Source organism: Geotrypetes seraphini, chromosome 11 (assembly GCF_902459505.1).
Source record: "Geotrypetes seraphini chromosome 11, aGeoSer1.1, whole genome shotgun sequence".
NCBI lineage: Eukaryota > Metazoa > Chordata > Amphibia > Gymnophiona > Dermophiidae > Geotrypetes > Geotrypetes seraphini.
The window spans coordinates 140286781-140312102 of NC_047094.1; the positions used below are offsets into that span (position 1 = coordinate 140286781).

At 32.2% G+C, this 25322-nt stretch overlaps 1 protein-coding gene across 1 annotated transcript in view; it reads left to right on the plus strand.

The window, feature by feature from the left end:
- Positions 1-25322, plus strand: part of PIGT (phosphatidylinositol glycan anchor biosynthesis class T) — a 44577-nt gene that overhangs the window by 13596 nt on the left and 5659 nt on the right. Inside the window, exon 9 of the mRNA XM_033963150.1 lies at positions 16921-17121. Coding sequence (XP_033819041.1) covers positions 16921-17121 — 201 coding nt within the window. The remainder of the gene's footprint in view (positions 1-16920; positions 17122-25322) is intronic.

The window sequence follows — 25322 nt, forward strand, 5'->3', positions numbered from 1 at the left end:
AATACTGTTTTGTTTTTCTTCTTAGAACTGGCAAATGTCTTCATTAAATCTATAATTTAGTTGAGATCCTTGATAGACTGTGCAGTGCGATGTTATATAAAGGATTTCTGTCCCACAAAATCCCTAATCAATTGGGTTCAAATCTACAATCTTATGAAATAACCTATATAAAAAATTAACAATCGGCGCATACAAGCTTGGTAAAAAAAAAAAACACCAACTTTCAGATGTTTAAATTCCATATGTTGAAATGAAACAAATGTTCAAAGGTAAAGAATACCAAATACTAATTGTATCTTAACCAAAAGACCTTTTGTGAGCCGATTTAAGCTTCACTCAGGTGCTATGGAGGAGGTGGCAACCCCCTTTTCTTTTTCGTCTTTTTGCTTACGTTGGGGGTTTCTGTGACTCTCTTCTTTCCTCTAGAGCTGGAGTCTTTAAGGAACCAGGGCCATGGCTAATTCTTCCTTGTTGTCATAGGGGAGAGGGGTGAGAGAGGATATTGGTGGAGGATTTTTTTTGTTTTTGGGGGCAGGTTCAATTGTGGTAGTTGTACTCTGAAAAATTTGATGATGTGACTTATGTCATTTGAGATTTTGGCTATTGTTCTTGGTTTCTCGTACCTGCTTTTATGGTTGTTCTTTTCTATCATCAATAAAAATTGTTTGAACTTAAATTTCTCTCCCTTCATCGATGGAAAAAATAAAATGAAACCGTCACTATTTCTGCCACCTAAAAGTTGAAACATAAAAGTAAAAATCCTCAGATGCATCACAAGTCAGAGTTCTAGAAACCAGACATCAAAGCTTAAATCAAGCCAATGAAGACTTGCAAACAAAGTTGTGACGGGATCAAATCTTGCGTTCTAAGGGGGCGTGGCTTGGAGACGAAGGAGAATGGTCGGGTGACTGAACTGCTCTGTAAAAAAGGCTCAAATAAATAAAATATAGCTACAGAAAAACATTTGAAATTCATTAAAAAGACGAGGATCAACAGCATAATGGCATCGGGTAAGCTGACAAAAGCTAACTCAGTAGGAGGAAGTAATAAAAGATCAAAAATAGAGCCGATAGCCCCCTCTAAAGTTCCATTGCCAACGGATGAGACAGAAGATATTGACATTGTTAAGGAACTGCGGCAGATAAAAGAAATAGTTTTACAAAATGCAAAGAATATACAGGAAGTTAAAGAAGAGCTGGCAGGGCTTAAATTAAGTTTGAAGATGGTGGATGTTAAAGTGGAGCAATTAGATAAGAGAGTGGAAAAAACAGAAAAAGAAATAGCTCAATGCTAGAGAGACTGTAAAGAAATAGAAATATTAAAGAGGGATCTTGAGGACGTTTCCAATCGCGAAAGAAGAAATAATTTAAGGCTGATTGGGATCCCGGAAGGGGTAGAAAAAAATAATCCTATTGCCTTTCTTGAGCAATTTTTACCAAAAATTCTACCTCTGACAGTTAAATTTCCTCTGGAAATAGAGAGGGTGCACAGGGTCCCGACTAAAAGATATGATAATCAAAAGGGTCCGCGTCCTTTAATTTGTAAGCTGCTCCGTTATCAACATGTGGAGGAAATTATAAGACTGGCAAAAGAAAATAAGACCTTGAAGTGCCAGGATTCTAAAATATATATAGTGCCAGATTTTGCAAAAGCAACAGCTCAAAAAAGGAAAAAACTGCTTGAATTGAGACCACAGCTTAGAGTGATTGGAGCAAGGTACGGTTTAATGTACCCAGCTATTATGAGGGTCACTTTTGCAAATAAAACTTCAAACTTTGATGATCCTTTGAAATTAAAAGAATTCTTAGAGCAATGTGAACAGTCTATGAATACATAAACTGAGACTAGAATTTAACAGAAGGATTGGAGTAAGAAATACTTTGATTCTGAGATGTTTTTTTTTTTCCTCTCTTCATTTGATTTTTTATTTGTTTTGATTGGTTTCTGATATAGAATATTTTATGGAGAATTGGACTTTGGGAGTTACAGTTAAAAATGGAACAGATTTGAATTGCTGATGGAACTTAATGGAAGGATGTGGATGCAAGGATTCTATGATGACATCATTCCACATGCTATGAATCTCAGGGATATTAATGTGAATGAACATTCTGATGTCTCTGATTGAGGTGGATATTAAAAGTTAAATATAAACTAAGAATGACTGGCTCTAATTGTTGAAATTAGGCTCCCTACAGAAGTTAGGGCAGTTTTAAGTAACATTTCCAGCCCTTTATCTGATATTGATGTTCCAGGCAATAAACAACAATTTATAGGATCCTGCTATAGACTCTTTTTGAAGTGCTGGAATATATTGATGTCAGCTTTATAACATTCTTGACACTTTAGAATTGAATGTAGTCTAGCTGAGGTCAAAGAGCACTTTATATTAATGGAAACACTCATGATTTCAAAGATTAAGGAAAGGGCGGTAGATGATGGAGATTTCCTTAAGTGCATAAGACACTTTACAGGAAAAGAGGTGGTTTAAACAGAAAAAGAATTGTATTGGATGATTACTTGAACTGCGCTAAAAAAGGAAAAGAATTTGGAAATATGAAGGAGACAGAAGCCTGATTGCAGATAAATCCTAAATTTTAAAGAGAATATAAACTTATTAAAAAAAAAAATGCAAGTTGTTTGGAAGAAGAAGTGACTTGAAAGAAGTGAAAGAAAGATCAAGGAAAGTATGAGATGTAAAGGATAAAGCAGTATCTAAACAGGATTTAAGAATAATTTCACTATGAATTGACTGTAAAGCAAAGAACATCAGATTTCTTTTGGATTGACTCTGTAGAAACATAGATGACAATTTAAATATAATGAAACTGGAAAGTGTGGTTGGATTTATTCAGACTTTTAATATGACTATAATATATTAAAGGAACTGAAACTGTTTAGGGATTTTATAAAAAAAAAAAAGGGAATGAACGATAAAAATATATGCCAAATAGTGATGAATTAGTTAAAACAAGCAGCTGATATAAAGACATGAAGAATTGAAGAGATGGGGAGAAGCTGAATATGCTTGGAGAGTTTTTCTACACAAAGCGGAAGATTGATGAAATTGTTTATTTATGATATATAATGATATATTTTAATATCACTTTAATGTTTAAGGTTAAGAAGGTGATTTTAGATTAATTAAAGGGGGTATGCAATTAGAAAATTGAATAATTTATTAACATGTAATTTCTTTTCACAGGAATACAATAATATTGATTTATTTATTTGTAGTAAATTCAATTTAATATTAAAAGATATTGGTATAAGAAAATGAGTTTCTTGGGCATGTGAGGGAAAGATTCTGAATCTATAGATGTTTTATAATTTAAGGATAAGTGGGGAGGGGAGTGAGGGTGAAAGAAGAAAAGGGAATGGAGGAAAAAGGGGGGAATAGGGGGGGGAAAAAAAAAAAAAAAAAGGGGAAGGAGGGGAAGAAAAAAAAAAAAAAAAAAAATATTTAAATTTGAACTTAGTAGATTATTTGAAAGATATTATATTATATAATGTAGCTTATTAAGAGTGATAAATGATGTATATGGCAGAGCCTGAAGGGAGCTTTTTGTCACCTGATTATATATGAGCGTTTCCAAGTTTGCATTATTAATTGGGGGGGGAAGGGAGGGAGTAGGGAGGGGAATGGGAGGAAGAGATGTTGGTATAATATTTATTAAAGATTTTGTGAATTGGGGGAAATATGTTGATAGAGAGATAGGGAGGTGTTGGGGGGAAGGGGACCGAGATAATTTACAATATGGATATAAGGAAAAGGAGTATAATATGATATTGAAGTGGAGATTCTTAGATATTAAATTTTTATTTGTGTAATGACTTTCAAAATATTTTCTTTAAATGTTAATGGCCTGAATCACCCAGTAAAAAGGAAAAAGGTAATGTCATATATCAAACAACAGAATATAGATATATGTTTTCTGCAGGAGACACATTTGTCTGGGATAGAGTCTATGAAGCTGTCAGATAATTGGATAAAACAATGTTTATTTGCACCAGCGATAAAAAAGAAGGCAGGAGTAGCAATATTGATAAATAAAAAATGTACAGCAACGTTTAATATGATTAAGGCAGATCCTCTAGGAAGATGGGTACTTGTTGACATGAGCATGGGCAATAATACAATGGCGTTGTTAAATGTATATGCCCCTAATTCGAATCAAAATGAATTCTTTAAGTCTCTACAACAATTAATTTTACCACTGGCTACTACTAATTTAGTGGTGGCTGGGGACTTCAATGCTGTTATAGATCCAATAATGGATAAAAAACCAAGTAGAATTATGAAATCAATGGGGTTAGATAATTTGATACAATCATGTAATTTAAAAGATATATGGCGTATTCTTCATTTTAATGATCGGGAATTTACATTTTGTTCACATGTTCATCAATCATTTTCAAGAATTGATTATATTTTTGTTTCAGATCAGATAGTACAGAAAGTTGTAAAAGCTGACATAGAACCAATAATAATATCTGATCATGGTGGTGTGTGGATAGAAGTTAATTTAGTAGATCAAGATAATTCTAAACCGATATGGAGGTTTGATAATACATTGCTTGCTGATTCTAAATTTTGCACAGAATTTCAAACTAAAATTAATGAATATTTTTTACTTAATGATTTAGAGGAAATGTCGATTGGAATTTTATGGGATGCTTTCAAAGCAACTATGAGAGGACAAATTATATCATATTCTGCATATAAAAAGAAACAGCTAAGAAAGCAATATGTAAATTTGGAAAAAGAAATTAAAAATTTGGAATTAAAATTGGTTAATAAATGGGAACAGGAGACATTTCAAATATTGTTAAAAAAAAATGTGAATATAATGAAATTTCCTCTGGGTTAGTAAGGAAAGATATTTTTGCTCAGCAAGCGGTATATTATGGTAGTGCAAATAAGGCTGGAAGATTATTGGCAAATTATTTAAAAGCAAAGAAAAGGAAGGAAAAAATAAACATAATTAAGGATGAGTTAGGCAATTCACATTCTCAAATTGGAAATATATTAAAACAATTTTTAAAATATTATAAGTCACTGTATTCTTCGGAGTCTTATTTAAATAAAGAGAAAGATGGGTTGGATTTTTTTGAGTTTAATTGAAGGTCCTAAGGTTCCTGATCATATAAAAGGAAGTTTAAATAAACCTATATCATTAAAAGAGTTACAAATGGCATTGAAATCCCTTAGAGTTGGGACCGCTCCAGGTGGAGATGGATTTACAGTAGAGTTTTATAAAGAATTTCTTTTTTTTTTTTTTTTTTAAATTTTTATTTATAAGTTTTCCATTCTTACAATATTTGAGTAATATAATATACAATAAAGTTTTTTTACATATTTAAAATATTGTCATTAATAATACATCGTATTTAAAATATGATATGATAAAGATTATACATTAGCATATATAATATAATTCCCATCCCCTTTTTATATAGTATATTTCCATTAATTAGTCAAATCCCACCCCATTCATATATAATTATTTATCATTGTGCTAAGAACTAATCATTAGAATATTTTGTCAATGGTTGCCAAATTTTATTAAAATTAAGATGATTTCCCTGTTGTAACGCTATTATTTTTTCCATTTTATAAATATGACAAACAGAATTCCACCAGAACGTATAATTTAATTTGGTGTAATCTTTCCAATTTTGAGTAATTTGTTGCATGGCGACTCCTGTTAGTATTAGTAATAGCTTATTATTGTTTGCTGAAATCGGACTCTTAGTTCTCATTGCAGTACCAAATAATATGGTGTCATACGAGAGTCCTACATGATTCTCTAGTAACTTATTAATTTGGGGCCAAATTAAATTCCAAAATGCGTTTACAAAGGGACAAAAAAAGATTAAATGATCTAACGTCCCTATTTCCAATTTACAATGCCAGCATCTATTAGATATAGTACTATCTATTTTTTGCAGGCGCGTTGGGGTCCAGAATATTCTATGTAATAAAAATAACCATGTTTGATTCATAGATGCTGACCTTGTAGATCTTAATCTCCAGGACCAAAATCGTGGCCATTGAGATTCAGAAATTGTCTGACCTATCTCAATACTCCAAATATCCCTAAGACTTGTTTTCTTTTTTTTATTTAAAAATCCATATATCAATTTATACCATTTTGCGGCTTGGTGACCCAACAAATCCGTCTGGAAACATAGAACCTGTAAACTATATTGATTATTTAGATTTTTCCATTCAGGGAACCCTACCTGAATGGCCTGCTTCAATTGCATCCATTTAAAATATTGTGATTTATTTAATCCAAATTTATTTTGCAATTGTGAAAAACTAAGCAGTGAACCTTCTGATATGATATCATTCAATGTTCTTATTCCTGCATTTATCCATTGTTTCCAGACGATTTTAAATCCGCCAATTCTGATCCTGGAGTTTATCCATATTGATTGATTTAGAGATTTAGCAATAGGTTCAGGTGATAGATTACTAATATATCTCAATGTTTTCCAAGTGTCAAATAAAATTCTGTGGTCTTTGTATCTTTTAGGCATTGTTATAGTTATTAACTGTTCTGGATATAAAGGGAACAGGAGCCGCCATTCTAAATATAGCCAATCTGGTACATTTTCTAGAAGCTCTGGGAGGATCCAATACATACCCTGTCTTAAGATATAGGCTTGATGATACCTATAAAAATTTGGAAAATTTACCCCCCCTTCCATAATTGGTCTTTGTAATGATACTAAAGCGATTCTTGATCTTTTCCCACACCAAACAAATTTTGTAAGAATATTGTTAAGTTTTTTATAAAATGACCCCTGAAAAAATATTGGAATCATACTCATTTGGTAACAAACCACAGGCAATATCATCATTTTAATTGTTTGAATTCTTCCCCACCAAGAAAGATGTAATGGATTCCATTGCTCACACATTTCTGTTATTTTTTTCAATAAAAGTTTTTCATTCTCTTTGACTGTGTCTTCAATTGTATTTTTGATCATAATTCCTAAGTATTTTATACCATCATCTTTCCAAATAAATGAATATGGGTCAAATAATCCTTTGGTACAATGAACATTTATTGGGAGAATTTCAGATTTGTTCCAATTAATTTTATATCCAGAAAAAGTACCATATGTTTCTATTAAATTAAGTATACATGGAATAGTAGTTTCCGGTTTTCTTAAATATAATAATATATCATCTGCATATGCAGATATTTTAAATTCAAAATTGTTAAATGATATTCCCTCTATCTCCTTAGTTTTGTTTATTGCAATTAATAGAGGTTCTAGGACAATATCAAAAAGTAAAGGAGACAGAGGGCATCCCTGTCTAACTCCCCTGTGCAAGTTAAATCTATTTGATAAATTATTATTAATATATAATCTTGCTCCAGGAGAGCTATACAATGTCTGAATCATTTCAATAAAACCGGATCCTATACCAAACCATTGTAAAGCTTGGTATATAAAATTCCATTCCACTCTGTCAAAAGCTTTTTCTGCATCTAAAGATATTAAAAAAGCTGGATCATTTATATTTTTTGCTAAATTTAATGAGTGGAATGCTAATCTAGTATTATTTGATGAATGTCTTTTAGCAATAAATCCTGTTTGATGTACATCAATAATGAAAGGGAGAGCTTTTGCCAATCTTAATGCTAATACTTTAGCCATTAATTTGTTATCCACATTCAATAATGAAATAGGCCTGTAATTTGAAACCAGAGTAGGATCTTTGTTTGGTTTTGGTAAGACTATAATTATTGATTCTGCCATAGTACCAGAAATTTTTCCATTCTTTATTTGATATTGATATAAATTTAACAGATGTGGTAATATGATATTTTGAAAAAATTTATAAAATTCAACAGTATACCCATCTCCACCTGGAGCGGATCCAACTCTAAGAGACTTCAATGCTGTTTCTAATTCTTTTAATGATATAAGTTCTTCTAAACTTCCTTTTATATGATCTGGAATATTTGGTCCAATATATGAATTTAAAAAAGTTAATCCGTCTTGTTCTTTATTTTTATAAGAATTGGAAGTATATAATTCTTTATAAAAATCAAGAAATTGTGTTATAATATCTTTTGTGTTGGTATGTGTGTTACCTTTTGTATCTTTAATTGCAATAATCTTAGATTTTCTTTTCTTTGCTTTTAGAAAGTTTGCTAATAATTTACCAGCTTTATTTGAATTTCCATAATATTGTACTTGTTTGTTGAAAATGTCTTTCCTCACAATTTGAGAAGAAATTTCATTGTATTTAACTTTTAATTTTAATAATTCTTGTAATGTATTATTTTCCCATTTCTCAATTAATTTATTTTCTAATAATTTAATTTGCTTTCCCATCTCAATAAATTGTTTTTTTTTTTGTTTGTTAATAAATGTTGAATATGAAATAATATTTCCTCTCATAGTTGCTTTAAAAGCATCCCATAAGATCTCAGCATTAATATCATCTGATTCATTAAATTGAAAGAATTCTTGCATTTTTATTTTGAAATCTTCAAGAAATTTTGAATCCGCTAATAAATCATTATTAAATCTCCAAATTAAATCAGAGTTTTCAGCATCATAATTTTGAAGATTAATCCACACACCAGCATGATCTGAAATTATAATGGGATCAATTACTGCTTTTAAGACACGCTGCGCTATATTATTAGAAACAAATATATAATCAATTCGTGAAAAGGATTTATGGACCTGAGAACAAAAAGAAAATTCCTGATCATTAAAATGAAGAATTCGCCATATATCTACTAAATCACAAGATAGTATCAAATTATCTAAGCCTAATGATTTCATAACTTTACTTGGTTTTTTATCCAATATCGGATCCATTACAGCATTGAAATCCCCTGCTACTATTAAATTAGATGTAGCCAGTGGTAAGAGCAATTGCTGAATTTGTTTAAAAAACTCCATTTGATTCGTATTAGGAGCATATAAATTGAATAAATTCAGGGTAGTATTTCCCAGAACCATTTCGACATGCACCCATCTTCCTAAGGGATCATAATTAATTAGTTTAAAATCTGCATTACATTTTTTATTTATTAGAACAGCCACTCCAGCCTTTTTCTTTAAAGCCGGTGCAAATAAACATTTAGAAATAAAACCTCCAGATAATTTTTTTGATTCAATTTCCGAAAGATGAGTTTCTTGAATAAAATAAATATCCGCATTTTGATTTTTAAGGAACGATAATAATTTCTTCTTCTTAATAGGATGATTTAAACCATTGACATTCAGCGAATACATTTTTAGATCCATCTGATTAATAATTATACTTAATCAATATTCTATGATTGTTTACATGATTAGCTCCTAGCACATTCATTGAAAATTTATCCCCTAACCCACCCATTATTTTCCCTCCCCTCCCACCCATTATCTTATTCTGATTTGGAACACGCATTGGTCATGCAAAACCTACATCTCCATCTCCAGGCAACTAATAATACATTATATTATTTAAAATATATTTCTGAATTCAATACATTCTATATACTTCCACCCTTATATTATTAAAAATTATATTCATTTAATCTATAAAATTTTATGAATTCACTGAGAATTAAATATATTTGAATTATAAAATTAAATTCAATATCATGCATACTTATAATATAATATTTCTAATAAATAAACATATTTCAAATATAGCTCTTATTCTCTATATATATCTATATCTATATCATCATATAACTTAAATATATCCAGTATTATATAAATATATAATATTGATCTTAATTATAATGCATTTCAATCGTTTTCATAGATCATCTTCATATTGAATTAATTTGAATGAATAATTGATTAAAATATACATTTTATGTCAGTAAATAAGTTTTATAATAAATTCATCTTTTATTAATTATCTATCATTCCATTACATTATTTTCTTATTTTTCATAATAAGTTAATATGACTGAATAATTAAATCAAATAAAAATTTTATATTAGACATCTATTTTATTAATTATTTCTGTCAATAATCAATTATTTTCTTGTATATATTTCATAAAATTATAATTTTCTTATACAGTGTTAAAATATTGTTTTTATAATAATTAATATATTTCATTTTTAAATCTTATTCTCAATATAACAATTATAAATTTTTCCTTTCAATATTTTAATGATATTTTCATTGTAAATCATTTCATTGATCCTTTATCATAATAATTTAATATGCTATATAATAGAATATATTATCTATTTTGATTAAAACTTGTATTTTATATATATTTTTTTTTTAAATAATTAATTTATTTATATTTTGATAATAATAATATATATTTTTTTTTTTTTTTTTTTTAATAATATTAATAATAATTAATGATATTAATGATTGTGGATGCTAATTTTTAAATATTGTTATATTATTGCATCCATTATTTCAATAAATTATATTTCCAGTTGATAACATTTCTTTTAATAATCTTCTTTATTTTCCCTTTTTTTTTTCCATCTTCTTTCTTCTTTCTTCTTTCTTCTTTCTTCAGCTGAATTGTTCTGTTATTTATATAAACTTAGGATCTTTTTGTGTCAGAAATTCTTTCAGTTTTGCCGGGTCTTGAAAATATATGGATTTATTTCCACTGGATACTCTCATAGTGGATGGATAATATATTCCATATATGTATCCCTTTTCTTTCAGCTGCTGTCTGTATGTGAGGAATTGTTTTCTTATGTTAGCAGTATATTTAGCAAAATCCGGTACTAAAATCAGTTTTGATCCTTTATAATTCAAGTTTTTATTTGCTTTTGCCATTTTTAATATTTCTTGAGCTTGTTGATACCGTAATACCTTGAATATCAAAGGTCTTGGAGCAGCTTGGTTTACTGGCTTTCTTGTGGGGATTCTGTGGGCTCTTTCAATTTCTAACGGCCATTTTGAGTTGAGCTGAAGCAGTTTAGGTAACAGATTTTCTAGGAATTGTACAGGATCTCCTCCTTCAATATTTTCAGCCAGCCCCAAAATTCTTATGTTCTTTCTTTTTCCTCGGTTTTCCATGTCCACCATTTGATTTTTTAAAGCTGCTATTTCTTTTTTATCTTTGTCATATTCCTGTGTGAAAGATTCAAACCTCTCCACTTTTTCTTCCAGCACTGTCATTCTCAGTCTCTCAGTTTGGATTTCTTGTTTCATGTTAAGAAGCTCTTCTTTTACTTCAGATATTTTATTGGAGTTTTCAGTCAGCATAAGTTTTATTTTAAACAGTTCAGTCATTATATCAGCCTTTTCAGTGATTTCTTCAGTCTCCATCGGGAACGGGACACTCGATGGTGACAGGGGAGTGACTTTTGTTCTTTTTGCTGATATTCCCGATGTTGAAGGTTTTTCAGCTTTCCCCTGCTTTATATTCGCCATCTCCGACGTTGTTTAGTGTATTTTTTTTAGCGATTTGAAAAAGTAGAAGTTTTAATTTTGTTCCGTTTGTTGCCTGGATACGGGAGCGCTGTAGTTAGGCTGCCATATCGTGCGCGCTCCAAGCCACGCCCCTTATAAAGAATTTCAAATTTCCCTATTACCATATTTATTAAAATTATATCAGGATCAACTGAATAAAGGTTGTATATCAGGCACTATGGCAGAATCTTTAACTATTGTTTTGCCAAAGCCAAATAAAGATCCAACATTGGTGTCAAATTACAGGCCTATATCTTTAATAAATGTAGATGGTAAATTATTAGCTAAGATTTTAGCATTAAGATTGGCTAAAGCTCTTCCGCATATAATAGGAATGAATCAAACTGGATTTGTTGCTCAGAGACACTCTTCTAATAATACTAGACTGGCATTTCAGATATATTATTTAACAAAACAAATTAATGATCCGGGTTTTTCGGTATCACAAGATGCTGAAAAGGCTTTTGATCGTGTAGAAAGGAAATGGAGAAAAGATAAAAACCAATCAAATCTCTCAAAATTTAAAGAACATGCTGCATTCTATAGGGAAAAAATATTACAAGCTAAATCAAAATATTATTCAAAACAAATTATTCAAGCTAAAAACTCAACTATACTATACAACATACTAAAATCTATCAATCAACATTCTAATAAATCAAATCTTGCCATTAAACCTCTTCCAACTGCGCAAGAACTAGCAGATACTTTTATTGACAAAATAGAAAACATAAGAAATAATTTTTTCGATAAAACAAGCATTACCATGTAATACAGAACAGGAACCGAAATCATCACTTGTTGCTAAATGTTCACAATTTAAAATACCCAGTCTTTCCGAATTAGAAACAATTATTAAAACTATTAATCACAAAGGAGCACATAACGAATCAATACCACCTTTTATTCTCAAGAAATACTTCCCTAAATTTGGGCCATATATACACACATTGATTAAAACTAGCTTACAACAAAGCAAAGTACCATTACTTTGGAAAAAATCTTTTATACGCCCGGTAATCAAAGATCAAAAAATTGGCACTGATATTAAAAATAATTACAGGCCCATTGCTAATATCCCATTTTTATCTAAATTAACAGAAAAAATTGTCTTCAACCAAATATCAGAATTCATAGAAAAAACTAACGTGCTACACCCAAACCAAACAGGATTTCGATTAAACCATTCTACTGAACATTCTCTAATCGGTTTAACAACATCAATACTTTATCATTTAGATCACCATAGTTCTGTCATACTGATTTCTCTCGATTTATCGTCTGCTTTTGACACCATTGACCATGATCTCTTAATAAATAGAATTCAATCAATCGGGATAGTAGACCAAGTCTTACTTTGGTTCCAGTCATATTTTGATCACCGCACATCTAGTGTTTCTTTTAATGATACTACCTCGAACAGTTTTTCCCTTCCGTATGGAATCCCTCAAGGTTCAATCCTCTCGCCGATTTTGTTCAACATTTTCCTAGCACCACTGTTAACACTCTGCCAATCTATTGGACTTACAGTATACGCGTATGCAGACGATATCCAATTATTACATCCTGTAAATACCAAAAACCCGCAAGAAATAATATCAATAAACGAGAAATTACATCAAATTTATGACTGGCTTGAAACCAATAGACTCGCTTTAAACATTCAAAAATCAAATCTTATGTTCTTTCCCTGGAAAGACGGCGAAACACTTTCTTCTGTTATAACTATTAAAGGCATTTCGTTAAAAATGACTAATAATACAAAAATTCTTGGCGTTACTTTTGACAATAAATTGTCCTTTCATGATCATATAAGTCAAGTCGTAAGATCCACTTTTTATAGACTTCGTCAGATCCGATCGATATCTAAATTTTTATGTTCAAAATCGTTGAATATCTTAATTCATTCACTTGTAATGTCTAAATTAGACTACTGTAATGTTCTATTTACAGGTCTGTCACAGAAAGAAACTAAACGATTACAAATAATCCAGAACTCCGCAATTAAATTAATCTTTAAGGCTAAAAAATTTGATCATGTCACACCCCTGCTTAAGAAAGCACACTGGCTCCCAGTAGCACATAGAATAGTATTTAAACAATGTTTACTCATTTTTAAAGCTTTAGAACACAAAACTCCTGCCTTTATATTTAGACTTTTAATACCCTATACTTCCTCTAGATCTCTTAGATCTCAAGATCAGCAACTTTTAGCTATTCCCTCACTAAAAGTTATCAACACAAGGCGTAACACTATCTTTTCCATAACAGCTCCTCAATCTTGGAACAATCTTCCACTGTACATAAGACAGGAAAAAAACTTAACAAAATTTAAGTCAGAACTTAAAAGTTTTCTATATATTGACGCCTTTAATAACTGATCTTTCTTTTTTTTCTCTCCGCATCCATAATTCAAAAGGTCAATTGTCTTTGTCCCCATTCCTATTGTTTTCCCCCTGAATTTAATTTAATTAAATATTATAAATTTGAATTAGTGATTGTTTTATCGAATGTAACCATTAAATATCTTTCCTTTTGTTTCACTATAACCTATTTAAATTAGCTTTAAATGTAACGTTATTTGTGTTATGTGTATTTTAGATAATTGTTTGTTTAATTTAATAATTACAAGTGTGTCACCAACCATTTTATTTGTACATCGCCTTGAATTTTGAATTGGCGATAAATCAAAAATACTTAATAAACTTGGAAACTTGGAAACTTGGAATTTCATGTATCAAGCTATGGAGTGGTTTGGTATTGGATCCGGATTTATACAAATGATTCAAACACTGTATAGCTCCCCAACTGCTCGCTTATATATAAATAATAATATTTCAGATGCTTTTAAGTTGCAGAGGGGAGTTAGACAAGGTTGTCCATTATCTCCTTTGCTCTTTGATATAGTTCTTGAACCCTTATTATTAGCTATTCGACAGGCAAAGGACATACAGGGTATTCCATGTGCTGGAGTGGAATATAAAGTATCTGCTTATGCAGATGACATCTTGCTTCATTTGAGAAATCCGGAAACAACAATTCCATGTCTACTGAAGGTAATAGATACATTTGGAAAATTCTCAGGATACAAAATAAATTGGACTAAATCAGAGATTTTACCTTTAAATGTGCATTGTACAAAAGGTATATTTGATTCTTTCCCTTTTATATGGAAAGAGGATGGAATAAAGTACTTAGGTATTTGGTTGAATAAAACACTCGAAGAGACAATGAGAATAAATCAAAAAATTTTATTACAAAAAGTAACAGAGATGTGTGAGCAATGGAATCCTTTACATTTGTCCTGGTGGGGAAGAGTTCAAACTGTTAAAATGATGATTTTGCCTGTGGTTTGCTATCAATTGGGAATGATACCAGTGTTTTTTCAGGGGTCTTTCTATAAAAAATTAAATAGTATTCTGGTTAAATTTATTTGGCTGGGTAAAATTGCAAGAGTGGCTTTAGTGTCTTTGCAAAGACCAATTGAGGAGGGTGGGGTAAATTTTCCCAATTTTTATAGGTATCATCAAGCCTATATCATGCGCCAAGGTATGTATTGGGTCCTCCCAGAGCTTTTGGAACAATTACCAGATGGAGAGATCACTTATCTTTCCACTTAGGCTTGATCTTTTGCTTGGTATAAAAATGCCTAGAATACGTAAGGACAATAGAGTATTAATGGATACTTGGAAAACATTAAGGTTTATAGACAAATTAACTACTGATTCTATTTTAAAATCGAAACAACAAACTATTTGGGTAAACTCCAAGATACAAATAGGCGGGTTTAAGGTTGTCTGGAAAGATTGGATTAAAGCAGGTATAAGATCATTAACGGAAATAATTGATAATGGTAAGATGCTTGAATTTTCACAATTGCAACATAAATATGGTCTGAATAAAAAACAAAGTTTTAAGTGGTTGCAATTGAAGCATGCTATTCAGGTGGGGTTCCCTGAATGGAAATCTTTAAATGATCATTACAGCTTAGAATTCTTATGTTTCCAGGCAAATTTTCTGGGTCATCAGGCCGCAAAGTGGTATAAAATTATATCTAATTATTTGAATAAGAAGCCTAAAAATGGATTAAGAGATATTTGGAGCATTGAGATTAAGCATCAAATTAATGCATCTCAATGGCCACGTATTTGGTCTTGGAGAATTAAAGGTACGATGTCAGCATCTATTAGGCAAACATGGTTCTTTTTGTTGCATAGAGCATTCTGGACCCCTACTAGATTACAAAAATTAGATTGCTCTAAGTCTAATAGATGCTGGCATTGTAAAATTGAAATTGGAACTTTAGACCATCTTTTATTTTATTGTCCATGTATTCAGGCATTTTGGATATCAATATGGGATCAAGTCAATATATTGATGGAAAATCATGTAGCATTATCCTACGACACAGTGATTTTTGGAATGTGTATGAGGGCCAAAAGTCAAATATCTGCAGCAAACAACAAATTATTGATGATTCTTACTGGAGTGGGAATTCAACAAATAACGACTAATTGGAAAGACTGTTCTAGATTGAATTGTAGTTTTTGGTGGAACTCAGTTTGTCATATGTACAAGATGGAAAGATTTCTTGCAGTACAAAGGGGGTATTTTAAAAGGTTTCAAGAGGTGTGGAGGCCATTAATTGATTATTATAATGATTAAGATTTATTCCTTTTCCTTAGAGGATAATTTATAAAAATAGGGTGGGGTGGGGGGGATAAGATAATTTAGTTAGCTAACGGTATATTTCAACTGATTAATGGATATAAGAAACATGGTATATAGGTATGAATAGAAAAAGAAAGAGGGTAAATTTATTGGAAATATGTTGTTATGAAATATAAGGGGATATATGTACTATGATGAGATATATATTGTTGTGCATCACTTTGTATAATAAAATGAATAAAGAGTTTGAGGAAGAAAGGGTGGGGGGAGGGACAGATTTAATGTAAGATTAATTGTATTATGAAAGAGAGATGTATAAGTATGTATAAGTTTGGACGAAATATTTTGTTGATATGGGAAGGGATGGGAGGTGGATGGGGGGTATTAAAACATGTATAATAATATTGTTTAAGAATGTCAAGTGAGTTATGTGAATTAATTGTAATAATATTGTACACTTGTTGAAAGAAATAAAAAGGAATAAAGAATAAAAAAAAAAAAAAAAAAAATCTTGCGTTCTTAAACATTGGCTTAGTATCAGATGTTCTCCCTTGGCCATTTATGCTGTCATAAAGGTAGACTGGGAACAGGTCTGGTCGCTAAGCCTGAGCCTAAAAACTGGCGCTCTTGCATTACCGTGACCTTCGGCTCCAGTTCATAGTAGGTTTTGTTTTTGTTCCTTCCTTCAAATGTGTTGGTGGGAACAGAGACCTTTATTTCAGTCGAGTGGGAAATTCCTCAGGGCTCTACCGTAAACTGATATGTAGCTCGTTCATGTGAACTTCAACAGAAACTCTTCTCTGCTTCTTTTCTTCCAGGAGATCCATTGGCACCGGTTCTCTATACTCAGCGTTATATCGGTGGATATGGACTGCAGAAAGGAGAACTCAACACTGTGATTTATAACAGCCACCCATACCGCGCTTTCCCGATTATCTTCATGGAGACGGTGCCCTGGTATCTGAGGCTGTACGTTCATACCCTGGTGATCACTACGAAAGGCAAAGACAACAAACCGAGTAAGGAGTCTGTCTGTCTGTCTTTCCACGAGGATGTCATCTGCTCATCTAGATTTCTAGACAGGTCACAGTCCCATAATTTAGTTAATTAGGGGAGAAAGAATTCTCAGGGAAGCTACTGGAGATCTGGCTACTATACCCATACTTTGTTTCCCATGCTGCAGTGTTGGTGGATGAGAGGGTAAGATAGAGCCATGATCTGTAGGGGGGAGCCAAGCATGGAACATAAAAATGTCTTTCCAGGTCAGATCACTGGTCAGCTCCCAGGAGAAAAGTCATTTTTCAAATTGTTCGCTCTCAGAAGTACAGTAAGCAGTGCAGAAACTGAAGTCTGATTGCAGGTCAAAAACATGCTTATGCCATTTTTTTAAATTCCACAGCCTAATTATGTATTTACTGAAAAATACTTTCTTAAATCTTTCAGATCTGTTAGTAGTCGGTAATAGAAGGGGGTGGTATCGCATAAGAATAGCCTTACAGGATCAGACCAATGGTCCATCAAGCTCAGTAGCCCATTTTCACGGTGCCAATCCAGGTCCCTAGTACCTGGCCAAAACCCAAGGAGTAGCAATGTTGCACGCTACCGATCCAGGGCAAGCAGTGGCTTCCCCCATGTTTTTCTCAATAACAGACTATGGGCTTTTCCTCCAGGAAATTGTCCAGACCTTTCTTAAAACTAGCTATGCTATCACCGGTGAGGATTTCAAATTGAACCCTGTAAATAATGGGAAATTAATATCAGGGTAATGGATCACACATCTTAGCGTTCTCCACATCTGGTTTTGTTGTCTTAACTCCAAGTGAAAATGTATACTCGTTCTGCTACTTAATCTGACACCTAGCAAAAGTGGTTCCCACGTCATCTTTTACACAAGATTTAGAATCTAGGCAGTCATGAAAAGAGTAAAGCTGTTAACTGAAAAGTTGGCTGTGATCATGCTGGGGGCATCTAGACACTGCCATCCAGAGCCCTGAATATGTCTACCCTAGAGCAGTGTGCCTCCTAAGACACACTGGCCAGGAGGAGAGTCGTCCACCCCGGCTGCCTGCCTACAGGATGAGCCCCTCGCGGCAAGAGGCACGTCCGGTAGGAAGTCAGCCAGTGCAGCTGACTCTTCTCCTGGCCAGCGTCTCTTCTCCCCGCTCCTCCCGGATCCCTGTAAAAGAGGGGTTGCGGCCAGACGGGCCTCTGCGCGGACGTTGATACAATGATGTCATCACGTCGGGGCACTGGTATTAGTGTGCCGCCAGCCAGAAAAGTTTGCGAGACACTGCCCTAGAGGAAAGGAGGGACAGGGGAGATATGATTCAGACCTTCAAATACTTAAAGGTATTAACGTAGAACAAAACCTTTTCCAGAGAAAGGAAAATGGTAAAACCAGAGGGCATAATATGAGGTTGAGGGGTAGTAGATTCAAGAGCAATGTTAGGAAATTTTTCTTTATGGAGAGGGTGCTGGATACCTGGAATGCGCTCCCGAGAGAGGTGGTGGAGAGGAAAACGGTGAAAGAGTTAAAAAAAAAAAAATACAAAAACCCATAAAAACGTGGGATGAACACAGAGGATCTGTAATCAGAAAATAATGTGTATATTGGAAGAACTAAGGCCAGTACTGGGCAGACTTGCATGGTCTGTGTCCGTTTATGGCCATTTGGTTGAGGATGGGCGGGAGACTTCAGTAGATGGAACCTAAGCACAGTACTAGGCAGAGCTCTGGGTTTCTGGCCCAGAAATATCTAGGAAAAAGGGCCATTTAAATTAAATCATTACGGTTAGGCAGACTGGATGGACCATTCGGGTCTTTATCTACCATCATTTACTACATTACTTCTTCTTATAAAAATTAAAACAGCTGGAGGATATCTAAAAAAAAAAAATTCCCTCCACTTAATTGGGTACAAATATACACCATAACAAATTTGTGCATCAGGAAGGTGGTACTGGTGTCCAAAGTCTACTTATTATGTTGTTTGATGTCCTATATCCTGTCAAATTCTTCTATGTGGAGTTTGGGTGGGCCACATCAATAATCAGTGCAACAAGAGAATAATATAATAAAGTTATTACAGTATAAACAAAACTCAGTATAGTATGAACATTACATAATGCAGAAAATAGATAAATGTGCAGACAGTTCAGATTTTGTTCTGGTGCCATGAGTTCATGGTTTGGGTGTTAGGGTAGGGTTGAGCGCCTAACCATGACTTCTGGAAGAGCCATGTTTTCAGGAATGTACAAAATACAGCTTACGTAGAGGCAGTTTGGATCTCTGTGGGGAGCGAGTTCCATGTAGTTTGAGTAACAGTGTAGTCTATTTTTTATTCCTTTCATTGGTGGGAAGATTAGTGTCATCTGATTTATGTTGCATTGTTTAAGCTGATCTTCCTAGTAGGTCTGCAAATCTGGGGGATTCTCCATATAGGATCTTGAAAGTTAAGCAGCATAGCTTTGAATTCAATTCGCTTGTCAACTGGGAGTCAGTGTAACTCTCCTACAAGTAGTGGCGAGACGTGGTCAAATCTCGATTTGTAGAATACGAGTCTTGCTTCTGTGTTGTATTAAAATCTTCGATAGGCCAGAGAGAAGGGCATTATCGTAGTCTAGTAATAATAATAATAACAACATTTTATATACCGCAGGACCGTGAAGTTCTATGCGGTTTACAATGATTAAAAGGTATTACAGATCGAGTGGAATAAACAAAGTTCAGAGTTAGTGAATAACAGTTCTGAAGATCATTTGTTGAGGACTAAGATTGTATAGATCAGTTACCTAAGTACTTCAGGAACAGATGTGTTTTTAGGCGTTTCCTGAATTCCCTATAAGTAGTAGGCATGAGCAGTTGTTCCAGGTCTTTACCCCATAATGCTGCTTGATGTGAGAAAAGATGTTGGTGATGACTTTTAAATTTACAACCTCTAACCGGTGGAGAAACAAAGTTTGGATGTGAACTTCTCCTATGTCTGTTGGTTGTGAAAGAGAAAAGGTCTGTTATATATTTAGGGGCTAAGCCGTAAAGTACCTTGAAGCAAAAAGAACCAAACTTGAACTTCACACGTGCCTCCATCGGCAGCCAGTGTAGACGTCGATAGGAAGGTGTTACATGATCAAACTTCTTCAGTCCACAAAGTAGCCTAACCGCTGCATTTTGTACCAGTTGCAATCGCCGCATGTTCTTTTGTAGAGTGTCAAGTAGGCGATGTTACAATAATCGAGTTGACTCAGTATGAGGGATTGTACCAGAATTCGAAATGATGAGACATCGAAGTAAGCTCTGATGGACCGAAGCTTCCAGAGGGTGAGAAAGATCTTTCTAATCAGGGAGTCTACCTGGTCTTTCATGGTCAGACTTTGGTTCAGTGTTACTCCCAATACCTTCATAGTGGGTTGAATGGGATGACTAAGGTTATTGATGCACAGTGGGTGTGGTGATGCTATAAAAAATTCAGTCATCCGATTTAGTACCTCTGTTGCTTTGGGGGGTGACTTCTGAGATAGAGGTATTGAATGAGATAATTATCGTGAAGTCATCAGCGTAGCTAAATAGTTTTATCCCCAGCTGGGATAGTTGCGCACCCAATGAGGACATATAAACATTGAAGAGTAGAGGGGATAATGGTGACCCCTGTGGCACGCCAGATGAATTGCTCCATGTATCAGAGAGATCGTAATTGAAACGGACTTGGTAGGTACAGGATATGAGGAATCCTCGAAACCAGTTTAATACCTCTCCTGATTCCAGTTGCATAAGATTATTTTTTTTTTTAAATTTTTATTTATAAGTTTTCCATTCTTACAATATTTGAGTAATATAATATACAATAAAGTTTTTTTACATATTTAAAATATTGTCATTAATAATACATCGTATTTAAAATATGATATGATAAAGATTATACATTAGCATATATAATATAATTCCCATCCCCTTTTTATATAGTATATTTCCATTAATTAGTCAAATCCCACCCCATTCATATATAATTATTTATCATTGTGCTAAGAACTAATCATTAGAATATTTTGTCAATGGTTGCCAAATTTTATTAAAATTAAGATGATTTCCCTGTTGTAACGCTATTATTTTTTCCATTTTATAAATATGACAAACAGAATTCCACCAGAACGTATAATTTAATTTGGTGTAATCTTTCCAATTTTGAGTAATTTGTTGCATGGCGACTCCTGTTAGTATTAGTAATAGCTTATTATTGTTTGCTGAAATCGGACTCTTAGTTCTCATTGCAGTACCAAATAATATGGTGTCATACGAGAGTCCTACATGATTCTCTAGTAACTTATTAATTTGGGGCCAAATTAAATTCCAAAATGCGTTTACAAAGGGACAAAAAAAGATTAAATGATCTAACGTCCCTATTTCCAATTTACAATGCCAGCATCTATTAGATATAGTACTATCTATTTTTTGCAGGCGCGTTGGGGTCCAGAATATTCTATGTAATAAAAATAACCATGTTTGATTCATAGATGCTGACCTTGTAGATCTTAATCTCCAGGACCAAAATCGTGGCCATTGAGATTCAGAAATTGTCTGACCTATCTCAATACTCCAAATATCCCTAAGACTTGTTTTCTTTTTTTTATTTAAAAATCCATATATCAATTTATACCATTTTGCGGCTTGGTGACCCAACAAATCCGTCTGGAAACATAGAACCTGTAAACTATATTGATTATTTAGATTTTTCCATTCAGGGAACCCTACCTGAATGGCCTGCTTCAATTGCATCCATTTAAAATATTGTGATTTATTTAATCCAAATTTATTTTGCAATTGTGAAAAACTAAGCAGTGAACCTTCTGATATGATATCATTCAATGTTCTTATTCCTGCATTTATCCATTGTTTCCAGACGATTTTAAATCCGCCAATTCTGATCCTGGAGTTTATCCATATTGATTGATTTAGAGATTTAGCAATAGGTTCAGGTGATAGATTACTAATATATCTCAATGTTTTCCAAGTGTCAAATAAAATTCTGTGGTCTTTGTATCTTTTAGGCATTGTTATAGTTATTAACTGTTCTGGATATAAAGGGAACAGGAGCCGCCATTCTAAATATAGCCAATCTGGTACATTTTCTAGAAGCTCTGGAAGGATCCAATACATACCCTGTCTTAAGATATAGGCTTGATGATACCTATAAAAATTTGGAAAATTTATCCCCCCTTCCATAATTGGTCTTTGTAATGATACTAAAGCGATTCTTGATCTTTTCCCACACCAAACAAATTTTGTAAGAATATTGTTAAGTTTTTTATAAAATGACCCCTGAAAAAATATTGGAATCATACTCATTTGGTAACAAACCACAGGCAATATCATCATTTTAATTGTTTGAATTCTTCCCCACCAAGAAAGATGTAATGGATTCCATTGCTCACACATTTCTGTTATTTTTTTCAATAAAAGTTTTTCATTCTCTTTGACTGTGTCTTCAATTGTATTTTTGATCATAATTCCTAAGTATTTTATACCATCATCTTTCCAAATAAATGAATATGGGTCAAATAATCCTTTGGTACAATGAACATTTATTGGGAGAATTTCAGATTTGTTCCAATTAATTTTATATCCAGAAAAAGTACCATATGTTTCTATTAAATTAAGTATACATGGGATAGTAGTTTCCGGTTTTCTTAAATATAATAATATATCATCTGCATATGCAGATATTTTAAATTCAAAATTGTTAAATGATATTCCCTCTATCTCCTTAGTTTTGTTTATTGCAATTAATAGAGGTTCTAGGACAATATCAAAAAGTAAAGGAGACAGAGGGCATCCCTGTCTAACTCCCCTGTGCAAGTTAAATCTATTTGATAAATTATTATTAATATATAATCTTGCTCCAGGAGAGCTATACAATGTCTGAATCATTTCAATAAAACCGGATCCTATACCAAACCATTGTAAAGCTTGGTATATAAAATTCCATTCCACTCTGTCAAAAGCTTTTTCTGCATCTAAAGATATTAAAAAAGCTGGATCATTTATATTTTTTGCTAAATTTAATGAGTGGAATGCTAATCTAGTATTATTTGATGAATGTCTTTTAGCAATAAATCCTGTTTGATGTACATCAATAATGAAAGGGAGAGCTTTTGCCAATCTTAATGCTAATACTTTAGCCATTAATTTGTTATCCACATTCAATAATGAAATAGGCCTGTAATTTGAAACCAGAGTAGGATCTTTGTTTGGTTTTGGTAAGACTATAATTATTGATTCTGCCATAGTACCAGAAATTTTTCCATTCTTTATTTGATATTGATATAAATTTAACAGATGTGGTAATATGATATTTTGAAAAAATTTATAAAATTCAACAGTATACCCATCTCCACCTGGAGCGGATCCAACTCTAAGAGACTTCAATGCTGTTTCTAATTCTTTTAATGATATAGGTTCTTCTAAACTTCCTTTTATATGATCTGGAATATTTGGTCCAATATATGAATTTAAAAAAGTTAATCCGTCTTGTTCTTTATTTTTATAAGAATTGGAAGTATATAATTCTTTATAAAAATCAAGAAATTGTGTTATAATATCTTTTGTGTTGGTATGTGTGTTACCTTTTGTATCTTTAATTGCAATAATCTTAGATTTTCTTTTCTTTGCTTTTAGAAAGTTTGCTAATAATTTACCAGCTTTATTTGAATTTCCATAATATTGTACTTGTTTGTTGAAAATGTCTTTCCTCACAATTTGAGAAGAAATTTCATTGTATTTAACTTTTAATTTTAATAATTCTTGTAATGTATTATTTTCCCATTTCTCAATTAATTTATTTTCTAATAATTTAATTTGCTTTCCCATCTCAATAAATTGTTTTTTTTTTTGTTTGTTAATAAATGTTGAATATGAAATAATATTTCCTCTCATAGTTGCTTTAAAAGCATCCCATAAGATCTCAGCATTAATATCATCTGATTCATTAAATTGAAAGAATTCTTGCATTTTTATTTTGAAATCTTCAAGAAATTTTGAATCCGCTAATAAATCATTATTAAATCTCCAAATTAAATCAGAGTTTTCAGCATCATAATTTTGAAGATTAATCCACACACCAGCATGATCTGAAATTATAATGGGATCAATTACTGCTTTTAAGACACGCTGCGCTATATTATTAGAAACAAATATATAATCAATTCGTGAAAAGGATTTATGGACCTGAGAACAAAAAGAAAATTCCTGATCATTAAAATGAAGAATTCGCCATATATCTACTAAATCACAAGATAGTATCAAATTATCTAAGCCTAATGATTTCATAACTTTACTTGGTTTTTTATCCAATATCGGATCCATTACAGCATTGAAATCCCCTGCTACTATTAAATTAGATGTAGCCAGTGGTAAGAGCAATTGCTGAATTTGTTTAAAAAACTCCATTTGATTCGTATTAGGAGCATATAAATTGAATAAATTCAGGGTAGTATTTCCCAGAACCATTTCGACATGCACCCATCTTCCTAAGGGATCATAATTAATTAGTTTAAAATCTGCATTACATTTTTTATTTATTAGAACAGCCACTCCAGCCTTTTTCTTTAAAGCCGGTGCAAATAAACATTTAGAAATAAAACCTCCAGATAATTTTTTTGATTCAATTTCCGAAAGATGAGTTTCTTGAATAAAATAAATATCCGCATTTTGATTTTTAAGGAACGATAATAATTTCTTCTTCTTAATAGGATGATTTAAACCATTGACATTCAGCGAATACATTTTTAGATCCATCTGATTAATAATTATACTTAATCAATATTCTATGATTGTTTACATGATTAGCTCCTAGCACATTCATTGAAAATTTATCCCCTAACCCACCCATTATTTTCCCTCCCCTCCCCCCCCTTATCTTATTCTGATTTGGAACACGCATTGGTCATGCAAAACCTACATCTCCATCTCCAGGCAACTAATAATACATTATATTATTTAAAATATATTTCTGAATTCAATACATTCTATATACTTCCACCCTTATATTATTAAAAATTATATTCATTTAATCTATAAAATTTTATGAATTCACTGAGAATTAAATATATTTGAATTATAAAATTAAATTCAATATCATGCATACTTATAATATAATATTTCTAATAAATAAACATATTTCAAATATAGCTCTTATTCTCTATATATCTATATCTATATCATCATATAA